Source organism: Hirundo rustica, chromosome 1 (assembly GCF_015227805.2).
Source record: "Hirundo rustica isolate bHirRus1 chromosome 1, bHirRus1.pri.v3, whole genome shotgun sequence".
In the NCBI taxonomy this organism is placed as follows: Eukaryota; Metazoa; Chordata; class Aves; order Passeriformes; family Hirundinidae; genus Hirundo; species Hirundo rustica.
In genome coordinates this window covers 47,775,432-47,788,137 of record NC_053450.1, presented here as the reverse complement: position 1 = coordinate 47,788,137, position 12,706 = coordinate 47,775,432, and the positions used below count along the sequence as shown (strand labels likewise).

The 12,706-nt window shown below is 44.7% G+C and overlaps 1 protein-coding gene across 1 annotated transcript in view; it reads left to right on the top strand.

Annotated features, from left to right (window-relative positions):
* The window catches only part of CABLES1 (Cdk5 and Abl enzyme substrate 1), a 69,288-nt gene extending 57,059 nt beyond the window's left edge, over positions 1-12,229 (top strand). Inside the window, 3 exon segments of the mRNA XM_040075773.2 lie at positions 7,764-7,870; positions 8,803-9,010; positions 10,599-12,229. Of these exon segments, the coding sequence (XP_039931707.1) occupies positions 7,764-7,870; positions 8,803-9,010; positions 10,599-10,739 (456 nt within the window). The 3' untranslated portion in view covers positions 10,740-12,229.
* Positions 12,230-12,706: the final 477 nt, after the last annotated feature.

Sequence of the window (12,706 nt, the reverse complement as noted above, 5' to 3'; positions counted from 1 at the left end):
CTAGGGGTTAATCACTGCTGCGTCTGAAATAATGTCTTATTTGACAGTTGGGTTTTTTCCCTGAATTTGCCTTCCAGACATCACTTCTTCAGCACTGCCTGAGGGTCTGTGGGACTCCTGTCTCCCTTTCTGAAGGCAGGCACTAATCCTGGGTTGAAGGACAATTAAGTGCTCTGTTTCTTTTATGGCAGGGGATCACAGGCAGGTGCCAGGGGCTCTCTTGGCCGGGGTTTTGCCTGCCCACAGACGAAGCAGCATAGCTGTGATGCAGAGCAGGAGCTGCACGGCTTTTCAAGAAACTAAGGGGCTGATGGTTTTTCTTCAGTGCTCAGCTGAAAGATTTTATAAGGTGCTGGTGCTTACTTCAGCCAAGAGAATGGAGAAAAGGTAGTGCTGGAGTGTCCTAGGAGCTTGCAGGTTAAGTAGGATTTTTTTCAGTTTGGGCAAGGGCTCATGCATAGAGCTGAATATAAGGCCATATTGGCTATGTAGGAGATTTTACTCACATCTGTTTTAGACTTTCCTGACTCCACTGGCATTCCCTCCCCCTCTCCCTGCAGTTCACATCAGTGTGAGCAAGAGCGTAATAGGCTTATAATTTCAAGTCATCTTCTTCCCCCACACACACAAATATAAAAATCAGCGCACACTGCAATTAAAGCAAATTGCAGTCTGGGGCCAGCGAGAGACCTGTGGTCTTCCCCTGACCGTGCACTGCCCCTGCAGCAGCGCCAGACCTCTGCCAGAGGACCGCAGAGGCCGGGAGCAGCCGCTGGTGCTGGCTGGAATGTGGCTGTAACTGCTGCCTCTTGCAGGAGCCCGAGCAGCGGAGAGCGGCTCTGATGTCAGCACCCAGCGTTTCCTTGTGCGTGGAGAGCTGCGGCTTGTAATTAAAATTTCGTTACTTGGCCAGGATTTAGCGTTAGTGCTTGACAGCTGCAAGCCCGTAGATATTCCCCTCACCCCTCCTTATGGATGTCAGAGCAATTAATGGGGGGAAGGTGTGGAAGAGGAGTGGATGCCGGGCTGCGTCACTGCCTGCGGGATAGAGCTGTACGCTCTGATATTACTCCCATGAGCCTGGCTTGTGCTTTGCAATGCAGGATTTCTCTGCTGGGAGAGCTCTGTTGAGGTCTGTGTGAATGCTGCATCAGTAAACACTGCAGGCTTTATCCCAAGGCATAAGACTGACAAAATGTGTGGTCTGGCTTGGAGTTTACTCAGAATTATGTGCAGCTAGCACTCTGCGTGCTCAGTTTTTGTGGAGCCTGAGTTGATCATCACTGACGTTGACTTTATAATCTTTTAATTTTACTGAGCTGAATTAGCCCTGACTCTTGGAGAGAAGTGTTAGCTGCAAGTCCTTGGCTGTGTTCAAGGAGGAGCTGAGCTTCCTCCTTGAAGATAGCTATGGGAAGGCAGAAGTGCTTCTGGTTTGGTCTGTTTTTGTGGTTTGTTTTGGTTTGGGTTTTGTTTTTTGTGGGGTTTTTTTGTAGGGTTTGTTTTTTGATTTTTTTTTTCGAGATTTTTTTGCTGTGAAGTCGCAGGCTTAACAGAGCATACACTTCCCTGCTGCATTTCTAAAAGTAATACCCACAAATTGCCTGTCAGGGGACAACTCTGAAAGTTTTCTTCAGTACTTTCCCAATACAAACTCTATGGCTTCTATTCATTGTATTAGTTGTATTTAAACTCTAGTCTGTCCTGGAGAAATTATTTCATTTTGGGTTGTATTTGTAGGAGAGTCTGCAATCTCTGCCGTAATATAAACAGTAAGAGAGAGAAAAAATTCATGCTGGGGGGTGGGGGGGAAGGGAAACATCATGTCATGGTTAACAGATGTCTTCCTGGCTGATACTGCTAAAACAGGAATTTGTGCAGATTCTTAAATCTCTCTAGAACAGGAACTTTATCTGCCAGACTAAGCAGTAATTTTTTTCCTTGAATCTCACGTTGGCTAGCATATGTACAGACTCATCAGTGCCCCCCTGGTCTCTCTGCATTTTTTCCAGCAGGAACTCCTTCGGTGCTGAACTGGAAAACTCATTCTCAACAGGCTTGAGGCTGATCCTGCAGTCTTGCTTTTGTTGGTAACACAAAAACGCAGGAGCATGTTAGCTAGTCACTGTGTGCTGCCAAAACTTGCAGCAGCAGAAGGAAAGCCCAGATCTGCAGCACGATGAATTTGAGTGAGCCTTCTGTAGTCTCATCCCTGAAATATCTGTCTGTGTTCAAGGGATACACGTGGAGTTAGGTTTGGGTACTGAACTACAATGTCAGTGTGTTGGTTTAGTTATACAAAACCGAATTGACATCTCCACCCCACTAATAGAAGAAGCATGTCACAAAAGTCTGCAGAGCTGTTGCAGTGCCTGTCTGCCAGCCTGCACCTGCCAGGTGCTGTGTTAGCGGTGAGCATGGCCGGGCTGCGTTACTTAAAGTTAGTCCTCCGGTGGGATTTTAAAATTAGAGCTGCTTGCTGCCCTGCCCCTTTGGTCTAGCAAAAGCCCTGCGTGATGATATAATGCATTTGGTCTGTCCTTGCCTCGTTCTGCCTTTCACAAGGAGCACCAAGGTCAGCCAGACTCCACTACAGCCAGCGTCCTTCAGCGATGTCACCCTATTCTTCGAGCCACTTCTGTAGCTGTATATTAAGTGTCTCCAGACTGCTTTTTTATCAACTGCTGACCTTGTACCCAAAAGTCTCAGGGAGCAGAGGATAGCAGTGGTAGATAATCATATATAAATCCTGTGCTTTATGCATTTGATGCTATATTTGGCTGAGACTCCAATAAACAACTATTATGAGAATCATTCTGGAGTGTTAAAAATATAAAATAGACTGGTTTCTATCCTTGTACTTATTTACAAAGAGGCAGTTTTGAGACTATTTGCCCTGTGAAATTCAAAATCTTTCAGTTTAAGGTCCTTGAATGTTAATAACTTTGTAACAACAGAAACATCTTATTTTAGTCTTATCTTTTCCTTTTTTAGAATTTTATTTATAATTCAGAATCACTCCCATTTCTCATCAGAGTTTAAAGTCTCTTCTCTGTCAGGATTTCCCATATATATGCATCATAAGCCGTAAGTTTATGAGTTAGGTTACTGGCAGTTGATAGGTTATGTAGCTGGTCACCTATGGGATGCATTAAAGTAGTTGGAGAGTGCAGAGTTTTTGACTTCTTTCCACTTCTTGTGTGGCTGAGAACTTATCAGTGACCTACCAAGAGTCTGTTTCAGGTATCAGTCTTCCGTCTGCTCTCTGTGAAGTAGATTTATCAGGGGTACACAGTAACAACAGCTGACGAGAGCCTATCATACATCTTTCATTTTATTCACCTATTTTATCCTGATTTTATCCTTCTTAAGCTAAGAGATAGAGGCATCCAAGGCTAGATGATCTTTTACTGGTTGCATGCCAAAGTAGGATTTATTTTCAACAATATTTCATCCTGCCAGTCTTTCCAACCATTTCAGGCATTCTCTCTCCTCTCGTATTTATGAAACTATATATACAGCTTTCCTATGAGAAAGCAGCTGCTTGAAAACACTTGTGAATAACACACGAGCTGAGCTCCAAGTTCCAAACTGCCAGCCATGCAAAAAGTGTGCATAGTAGAGACTGGGGCCGAAGCATTTATCATGCTGTCTGGGCATCTGTCAGCTACCATATATCGAGGCTTTCATTTGTCTTGTGCAGCTTCCATCGCCAAAGTGAAATATACATCCACGGATTTGTATACAGAGAACGTAACAGAGCCCGCGAAGGAGCATTGCTGAACGCTGAACTGAAATGTGTTCCGTGCAAATAAGCTGTGAGAAACAAGACAGACGGCTCTGGATGACAGAAGTTAAAAACATTGGAGATTAGAGTATGAGAGAGACAGTTTAGTAGTTCCCAGTGCCTTGTTCATGTGTCTGACAGCTCTGGGAGTACAGAGTGCCTGCCTGGTAGGGAATAATATTATGTGTAAGAAAGCGTGTTTGGATAGAGGAAAGCTGTGCTCCTTCTAGGGAAATATTTGCAAACCCTTCATGAAATTTGGAGCATCAGTATTGATTAGAGCTCTGACCCAGGCAATACCAAAATTGTCCTGGACAGACAGTCATGTGTTTTTCTTCACATGGCAGCTTCATGTGGGACACGCAGGCAGCTCAAGTGCAGTGGCCTAAAACAAGAGAAGGGTAAACGCTGAGCAGAGAAGGATGATGTTGTGTCCAAGCCTTCCCCTGTCAGATCCCAGCTGGTTGTTGTGGGTTGCTGGATCACCCCAGAGCTTTCCTCCGCTCCCTTACTCGTGGGCAGGGGCAGCAGTGGCGGTTGCTGCTCAGTGGCAAGCTGATTGCAGGGGGCATAAGGTGCCCTGGGCAGGGTCAGGGCTGGGGACCACAATTTCTGTGTAGCCTGGTGAGTGCTGTGCCCCAGCAACAGGGGTACTCAGGTGCCTGGTCAGAAACCATTTGAAAGGGTAACAGATTTGATCACTTAACAGATGCTAATCCAGCACTGCTTTTAAACTACCTCTCGACAGATATTCTTTAGGGGTATTTGCCTGCCTCTCTGCTGGGCAGCGTCCTGCATGCACAGGATGTGTTTCTGTAGGTACCAGCTAGATAAACGGCATCCTGTTGCTCAAAGTCCAGCTTCTGCAGCAGCTATGAAGGAAAAAAAAACAAGGGACAAAAAATAAAATCTTACCCAAATCTTTTTCTTGAGAATATGGGAAGTTAGCTGAGCTCTCCAGCATGGCACTGACAAGATGAGACAGCTGCCTTAGAGCCAGTGTGTTCAAACATGCTGCCGTTATCCTGTTACATGAATCAAAACCAGCACACACCAGCTTTCATCTGGATTTCATTATTGTGATTTGTATCGTAGAGACTGTTGTCTCGCAGGAAGCGGCAGTATTCAGAGTTGGAGAGGAGGAGATCCTTATCAACAAGACAGAATTGACAAATCTCTGTGTTTAAAAATAACCGTACCTCTTTACTGTTCTCAGTTTTAAGCTGTCTGCTTAGTCTCAAGCCTCTGAGCCCTTTGCTTTAAATGAAATTTTTAAAAAGAGCTTTTCTCCTTCCAGAGAGAATTTAGCTGAATTCTGGCAATCCTCCCACAAGCTGGAGGAGTCCCAGGTAGAACAAGTCAATGCCTGCAGAGCAGCCATGGGGAAAGGTGCATCCCAGGGGGCTGCTGCTGCTGCTGAGCGGCAGAGCCCAGGGCTCGCTCCCCCTCTGCACAGTGGCCCCCAGAGCCACCCTGACACCCCCTTGTTGGAGGTGAAAGCAGCTGAAACTCGCTGTCTGGCACAGCTTGTGTGCAGCCCTTCAGCAGGGCCCGGAGGATGGATGGGCCATCCCTCCGCTGCTGTGCCCTCTCTGTAGGGAAGTGGTTTCTTTTGTGCACATAAGCAAGAGAAGAAGATAACCTGGAGAGAGCTAAAGGCAAGTTAATTAAAATAAAACTGGGAGCTCTGTGGTAATGGAGAACAAACAGTGAACAGTTAGGTTTGTAATGAAGCGTGAAATAAGGTATCAGGTAGCTTTGCACGGTAACACTGAGCTCACTATTTGTAGGATTGCCCAAGACAACTGAAAATACTGGTAGTAGCTAAAATCATCTTTACATTTAATAAGATGGATCTGGTTAGTGTCTCTTGGCTCTCTAAGCAAGAGCAGCATGAACGCATGTTTCTATACCCTGAGTAGCAGACAGCAGTGGTCTAAATTAGATGTGGCATGTTTTAGTGTCCTCTTGTAGCAGTACTGAGAGGAAATCTTTACTACATTGAACTCCCAGCGTATCTGTACATCAGCAGCACCCAGCTTGCTGATGATCCTATAACAACGATAGCAAGGAGTAGGCAGGCAGGCTGCAACATTCCAGGGAAAGAAAGGATAAGGGGTAGTTGTTAAGATCTTAATTCTTCTGCTTTAGAGGTCTGAGCCCTGCCAGGTGAGATGAAGCATGTGAGAAGCTGTCTGCAGTGAGGAGCCACAGCTGCATGGTGCATACATACATCCTTCCAGCCTCAGCAGGGTTAAAACCAGGCAGGCCCACACATTCCATTGAAGGCTTTCCCACTGATCCTGGGTAGGGCAAGACTTCTCCTCCGTCTTTTCCTCTCTTCCTTTTATTCAGGTGTGGCAGCACATTGCCTGCTTCAGCATCAAGGCAGCTGATGAATTTTTAACCTCAGGGGCACTGCACTTTCTGCCTGAACCTGCAGTCAGACTCATCCATACACGTGCAGGGAAGCAGGTGTGGCTGAAGAATGGCCCATGTTTTAAAACGTTTGCATGACCATATAAACACCCTGTGCCAAAAACCTGGGTTTTTTCTCTCTGTTATGTTTGCCTCAAATACTGCTGGGCACTATTCAGGGGAAACACATGGCTCTGCTCTGTTTTAAATTCCTAATAATTCAGTACCATATCTCCTAAATAAAGTGCAGGGTAAGTTAGGTGTGTTTTACTCTCCTTCATGCTTATTTTGGAAACAGAGAACAACATGATTGGATAAAGGGAATTTTCTGCTTTCTCTCTAGAGCCATTGCATTTTGTATTCCCCAAGCCCTTCCATATGTTATTTTAATGATAGAAAAAAAAGCCTGAAAGCATATTCAGTCAGTCTTCTTGGCTGATTTCAATTCCCATGAGGATGTTTTGCGGCAGAGCTCCACCTTCTATAAAGGCATAACATGCAGCAAGGGTTTTGCATCCCTTTCATCTTTCCACCTCTTGTTGTTTGGTGTTAACAGCTCTTTGCCATAATTCAGATTAATCAAAACCAGAAATCAGAAGGGAAGTATTGTTTTATGAGCAGGAGAATGTGCTGCACTATCTATCCACTGCTGCTCTCTTACATGCTTGAAGCTGGCAGGGAGATGGATGCCTGGGGACCAGGCTGTCCCTCAGGTGCCCAGGCTGGGACTCCTCTCCACTTCTATCCAATGCAAAGATCTGCCAAAGCTTGGAAGAGAATTGATGTTCCCAAAATAAAGGTCGGTTTGTTGTTGAACTGATAGATTTTGGCCAGGTGAATGGTGACAGAGGATTTGGAAAAATGCTACATGAACAAAGACTAAAGAAATAAGAAAAGTGCTGGGCACCCACAAATGCAGGTGCTGTGTCAGCCAGGAGAACCCTCTGCAATTTGGGGAGATTCCTTAGGTTGTAACAAAAAGGAATAGGAAGCTCAAAAGAAGTAGACTGTACACTTTGAATGTTGTCCTGACTCTCTTGTGCATTTACTGCCTAACTTACCACAGCATTACTGCCTTCCACTCTACTGAGTGGCCTGCCATATAAGCTAATTACTTATTTTATCATAAATGTATGCTTCAGCAGTCAAGCAAATGTACCAGTGGTTTCTTTAAAGAATCAATTTGAGAGAAACTCACAGCGGGACTCAGGACCACATGGAGGCATGCACCAAGATCTGGTCATCATATCGGTTATTGAGATGAATTTTTTTTATCTTACAAGACTTCTCAGGTAGGTTTCGTCCAGCCACATTTATCTTAAACTCATTCATAGCAATACTTGGAGCATGCTAATGAGGTATGTATTGTCCAAGGCTTGTGCTGCACAGGTCACTTGTTTTGTCGGTCACAAATAAATAGTTGCCTTAGTTCAGACTTAATTCTCCTGTCTGCTGAAAGCATTAGGACTGACTGGCACTTGTTTAGTATTCCTTGTTCTGGGAATTGATTGATCTTTGTTGCAAACTAAAAGAGTAATTCTCTCTTGACGTGTTACAGACCACGGTCATAGACTACGTGAAGCCATCAGATCTGAAGAAGGACATGAACGAGACCTTTAAAGAGAAGTTCCCTCACATCAAGCTCACCCTCAGTAAAATAAGAAGGTACGTTGCAAAGCTCAGTAAGGCTGCAACGCGATGCAGCTGTCTCACATGTCAGTGCCATTCCTGCTGTACATGAGGGGAAGCACAGCACTGGTTGATCTTCCAGGAGCAGTGACCAGCAGAGGTGCAGAGTAAGTCAGATTGCTTTGATTAGTGGGATGAGTAAACCAGATAGAGGAATGTGCAGACATGCGCTGGTCAGGTGTCAAACACAGCATCTGACAGGATGAGGATGAGAGCTGGGCATGCACTATATTAAAATACCCAGAAAAATATCACAACAGGGTCTCTGAGCTCATGGCACTTGGCTTAAAAAGAGAGTGAGGAAAGAGAAGTGCTGACTTTTGACAGAAGCTAAAAGAGTAGTTGGCTGTTTCTGGTGTAGCAGGCTAGACATATTGCTCCACTGAAGTAAGGATAATTTCATTTGACCCTAGTGGCCAGAAGGACGCTGAGCCACACTGCTCTGTAACCAGACAGTGCTGCATTACATGGACAGAATTGTCAGTTTGGATTTGACCAACCATAGCCAGCAGCAAAAGCTGCATACAGAGCACCAGTAATCAAAACATTGTTACTAAACAAATGGTGTGCAGCGTAGGTCCTCTGATAAAATATTGTTGCTAAAGTTGCCGGAGCTTTTTTGGTTGCTTTTATAGTTTGACGCAATTATCTGTTGGGGGCAGTGAGGGGGAGGTGATGCAAAAATGTGCCAAGAAATGTGCCCCCAAAACAGCATAAAGATATCTGCCCAGTAAATTATGTTTTCCTTTCCATTTGACTAAGCAGGATCTGCTTAGTCAAATGGAAAGGAAACAGGAAACAGTCAAAAGGATCATGCTTTCAGAGATCTGAAAGCATGGCTCTTAGGGAGAAATGAGAAATGCTTTAGAACTCATCTCACAGCTTACTTCTCTGATCTCTTTACTCAGCTTGAAGAGGGAAATGCGCAAGCTTGCTCAAGAAGAATGTGGTTTTGAAGAGCCCACAGTGGCCATGGCCTTTGTCTACTTTGAGAAGCTCGCTCTCAAGGGGAAGCTGAACAAGCAGAATAGAAAGCTTTGTGCTGGAGCTTGTGTTCTTTTAGCAGCCAAAATTGGCAGTGACCTCAGAAAACATGAAGTCAAGCATCTTATAGATGTACGTATCCATAGGACTCCAGTGTTCCATCTACGTGAGGTGCCAGTGTGTGGTCTATGCAAGCCTGTTTGTCAGTGGACGTGCTCTCCTTTAGGCTTCCAGCTGTACAGCCAGCTAAATATCCTTTTTTGTTACACATTTCTGTGGAAGTAGTAGCGATCAGTGTCCCTGCCAAGCTATGGGAAGCTTGTTCGATGGGGTACAAGGCTCTGGTGTCAGATACTCTGAGGTTTGAGGTGGATCTGACCATCATTCTGTCAGTAGAAAGCAACAGGTGAACCCTCAGGAAATTAATTTTGCTTTTAATTATATTTTCAAGAGTGTCAGTAAGGATTCTCCTTTAATGCAGATACTTATTTCAGATGGAGTCCAATAGACATTTTTGTATTTCTTTTATCAAGTTCAGCTTTGGGGCAAGAAAACCTAAGGAAGTGTTCCCATTAGAACAGCTCACTCCAGATGTTTTTTGTAGAGTAAGGTGTTTGGTCTTCTGCCCAGTTCACATGAAAGAGGTAACATGGGGGTGTTATGCCATAATCCTCTGCAAGCACCAAGGTACCAATCTGATTTAATGCTGCAGAAAGTTAGGCTGGTGTCTTGGTTTGTGGCTCCAACCAGCTCACTCAATGGAAGAGACACGGGATTGTGGACAGGGGGGCAGGACTGGCCTCATGCCCTCCTCCCACGGTCACAGAGCTGGGCTGACAGTTTCTTAGAAAGCCCTCTGAATAATCACCAAAAAAACCAAAAAAAACAAAAAAAAAACCAAAAAAAACCCACAAAAACCAGCCAAGTGGGAGTTGGAAGATCTGGCCTCTCCTGCTATCTTGAAATGTTGGCCCATCCATGAGACATTGAACTTTGCAGTAGACCCAGTGGGCAGAGAAGCAGCAAGCCAGGAAGATCCTAAGAGGAGGATGAGGGAGAATATCCCTGAGCAACTGGTTGCCTACTTGTAGCATCCAAATCCAGTGGAAACAGCAGAGCATATGGGAGGTTTAGCACATTACAGCACAAAAACAACTATAAAACCCATCTCATCCCCCGAGGATAGCAGCTTCTATTACTCACTTCTTGTGGCACCTTCTGCTTCTGAGGTATTAAGATCGAATTGTGGCAAAATAATTTGCCCAACAGGGCATTGTAGCACCATCTAATGCTGAAAGGAAAACTAGTGATTTCAGGCAGTGCAGGAAATTTGTGGACAATTGCAAGGTGGATGCCTTCCATTACACAAGTGATTTTGATGTTTGCATGAAGCCAGGAATTTCCTGTCGCTGCCGTGGCAATCACTGTGATCGTTAGAAGATGTATCTGTTCATGGTGGAATGAGAGAAGTGACAAAAGTGTCAGAAATAGCGTGGCTGGCTGAGCTCTGTGAGTTCACCTTCACAGTAAGGATTCGGTACATCCAGTTCAAACAGCTCCGATTTCCTGAACCTAGAGCCACGCAAGTCGATCAGGACAGAAGTTCAATGACGGCAGCATGCGTGTTTTGAATAACGTCATTTGTGGGGAAAGCCCTAGAAAGGCAAACCCTCGATCCATTTTTGTTAATTTATTTTTTTCTCCTCGGCTGTGGTTGCAGAAACTGGAAGAGAAGTTCCGGCTGAACAGGCGAGAGCTGATTGCCTTCGAGTTCCCGGTGCTGGTGGCCTTGGAGTTTGCTCTCCACCTTCCCGAGCACGAAGTGATGCCTCACTACAGACGCTTGGTGCAGAACTCCTAGCGCTGGCTGCCCTGCGGGGAAGGGGCTCCCGACTGTTCCCGCTCGGCTCTCCCGAGCCGCAGTTACTACTGGAAATGCAAAATCAGACTCCTAACACTTCACTCTCTCTCCCCCCGCCCCTAAACAGTTTTTCTGGCTACAGGAAATACTGCATCGACTCTTGGCTTTGACGAATTTGTGTATCGTTATTTTCTCAAAGCAGGTGAAGACTGAGTTGTTGGTAAATAGTTCACGTGCTGAAACTGGGTGGCAACTGACCCTACCTGTAGGGACTACAGCTATAAACTAGGCAAAAATTAGAAGGGCAGCCTCCACGACCACCCCTCTCTCCATCACACAAACCCTGGAAGCCCACTGAGTGCATTCTCGTAGCGCTTTTTCTACAGACCTGCTGCAAATTCCAAGAGGACTCCTTAAAGTGAAAAAGCTTTTAAAGAAGATATCTTCACTGTGTCAAAAAGAATGTGCCAATCTATTTTTGTATCAGCAATTGAAAGTGCACTTTTTCCTGTGGGGTATTTGTGTGCGTATCCGTGTGTGTGTGTGCGTGTGCGACAGCGAACTGATCTCGGTCTGGGTGGTTGGCTTAGCTGTTTCCAAGTGTATCAGTTACTGATGGTGAAGATCAAGGTGACCTTACACGTTTACTCCTTGAAAAATGTTAACTACTGGAAAAGTGGTAAATGGGATCATTTTTGGACCCTTGGGTTTTTTTTATTCTCTGATCTTTCCAACATTGTACCTTTGAAAGGATTACACTACTACTACTGCGAGAGGAGGATCAGCAACTGACCTTAAGTTTTCAGTCATGTTTGCGGTAAAGATGAAAGCATTAGTATAAGATTTCCATGTCATGTTTTTTAAAAATATCTTGTGTTAAGCCACATGCATATTTTTAACCTTCGCACTTTTCCCACTGTGGAGATGGTTAGACTTGCACTCTGTAGTGTTGTATTTCTGTGCTCTATGTTAGAGTGCGTAATAAGCACATTTATTGTGCTCTATCTTAAAACAGTGTTTTATTAAAAATAATAATTAAAAAAAAGAGTAGGGCTCAGCACTATAACGGGTGTCTTAAGGCTCCAACAGCAGGGGCATCACACATTATAGTTTTGGGGTTTTAATTAGGATTGACTGCAAAACCTAAAATCTGTGCCCTTTGAGATTCAGTTCCTTTAGACATTGCAGTACTGGAGTTTTATGGTAAAACTTCTTGCAGCTTCCCTGGTTCTGACTGGACACCCAGAAAGCTTAAAGGCTTTATCCAAGCTCCTGATGCTGTATCCACACTATGCTAATGCCATGCTGATGGACATTGTTCAATTGCAGTTTTCATGTGGGATTCCACCCCTGTCCAATCTTCTCCTGTGCTGGTTCACTTAACAAGCCTTGCCCTCAACGTGCCCCACATGGATCAAAAGCTAAAGTCAAGTTATTACATTTGTGGTAATTATAAAATAAATAATAGTCTCAACTGTGAGATTTCAGCTGAAGCCTTACCTCTCTAAGTTTGGGAGTGCTTGCTCAGAGTATGGAAAGGGCCTGTGAGCAGAACATAGAGAAGTGGGACATACCAGATGATGCAAACACACTAATGCTTACTTTCTTTCACTCTTACTTTAATCAGTTTTATTATTTCCTTCAGTTAGGCCAGGAAACATCCAGTTTCTTTACCAGCTTTGACTCCTTTTTAATTCTAGTATGAAAAAAGCCTGCATACAATTGCTCTACAGGACCTGGAAAGGTTACACGCCGGGACAAATGGGAATTTGATATTATTGCTCTCCCCCCATTCTAAAGGGGAGGGTGTCTGTGCCAGCTTACAGATATTGTTAATACTTACCTGATTATTGATATAGATACATTCCAACAGGATTGGGGAGGAGGGGATGAAGAGAAAAGTGTGCACTTAAACCTTCCCAGTGTAACGTCCCAAGTCACTGCAACCCACGCGTCACTCAGCCAGC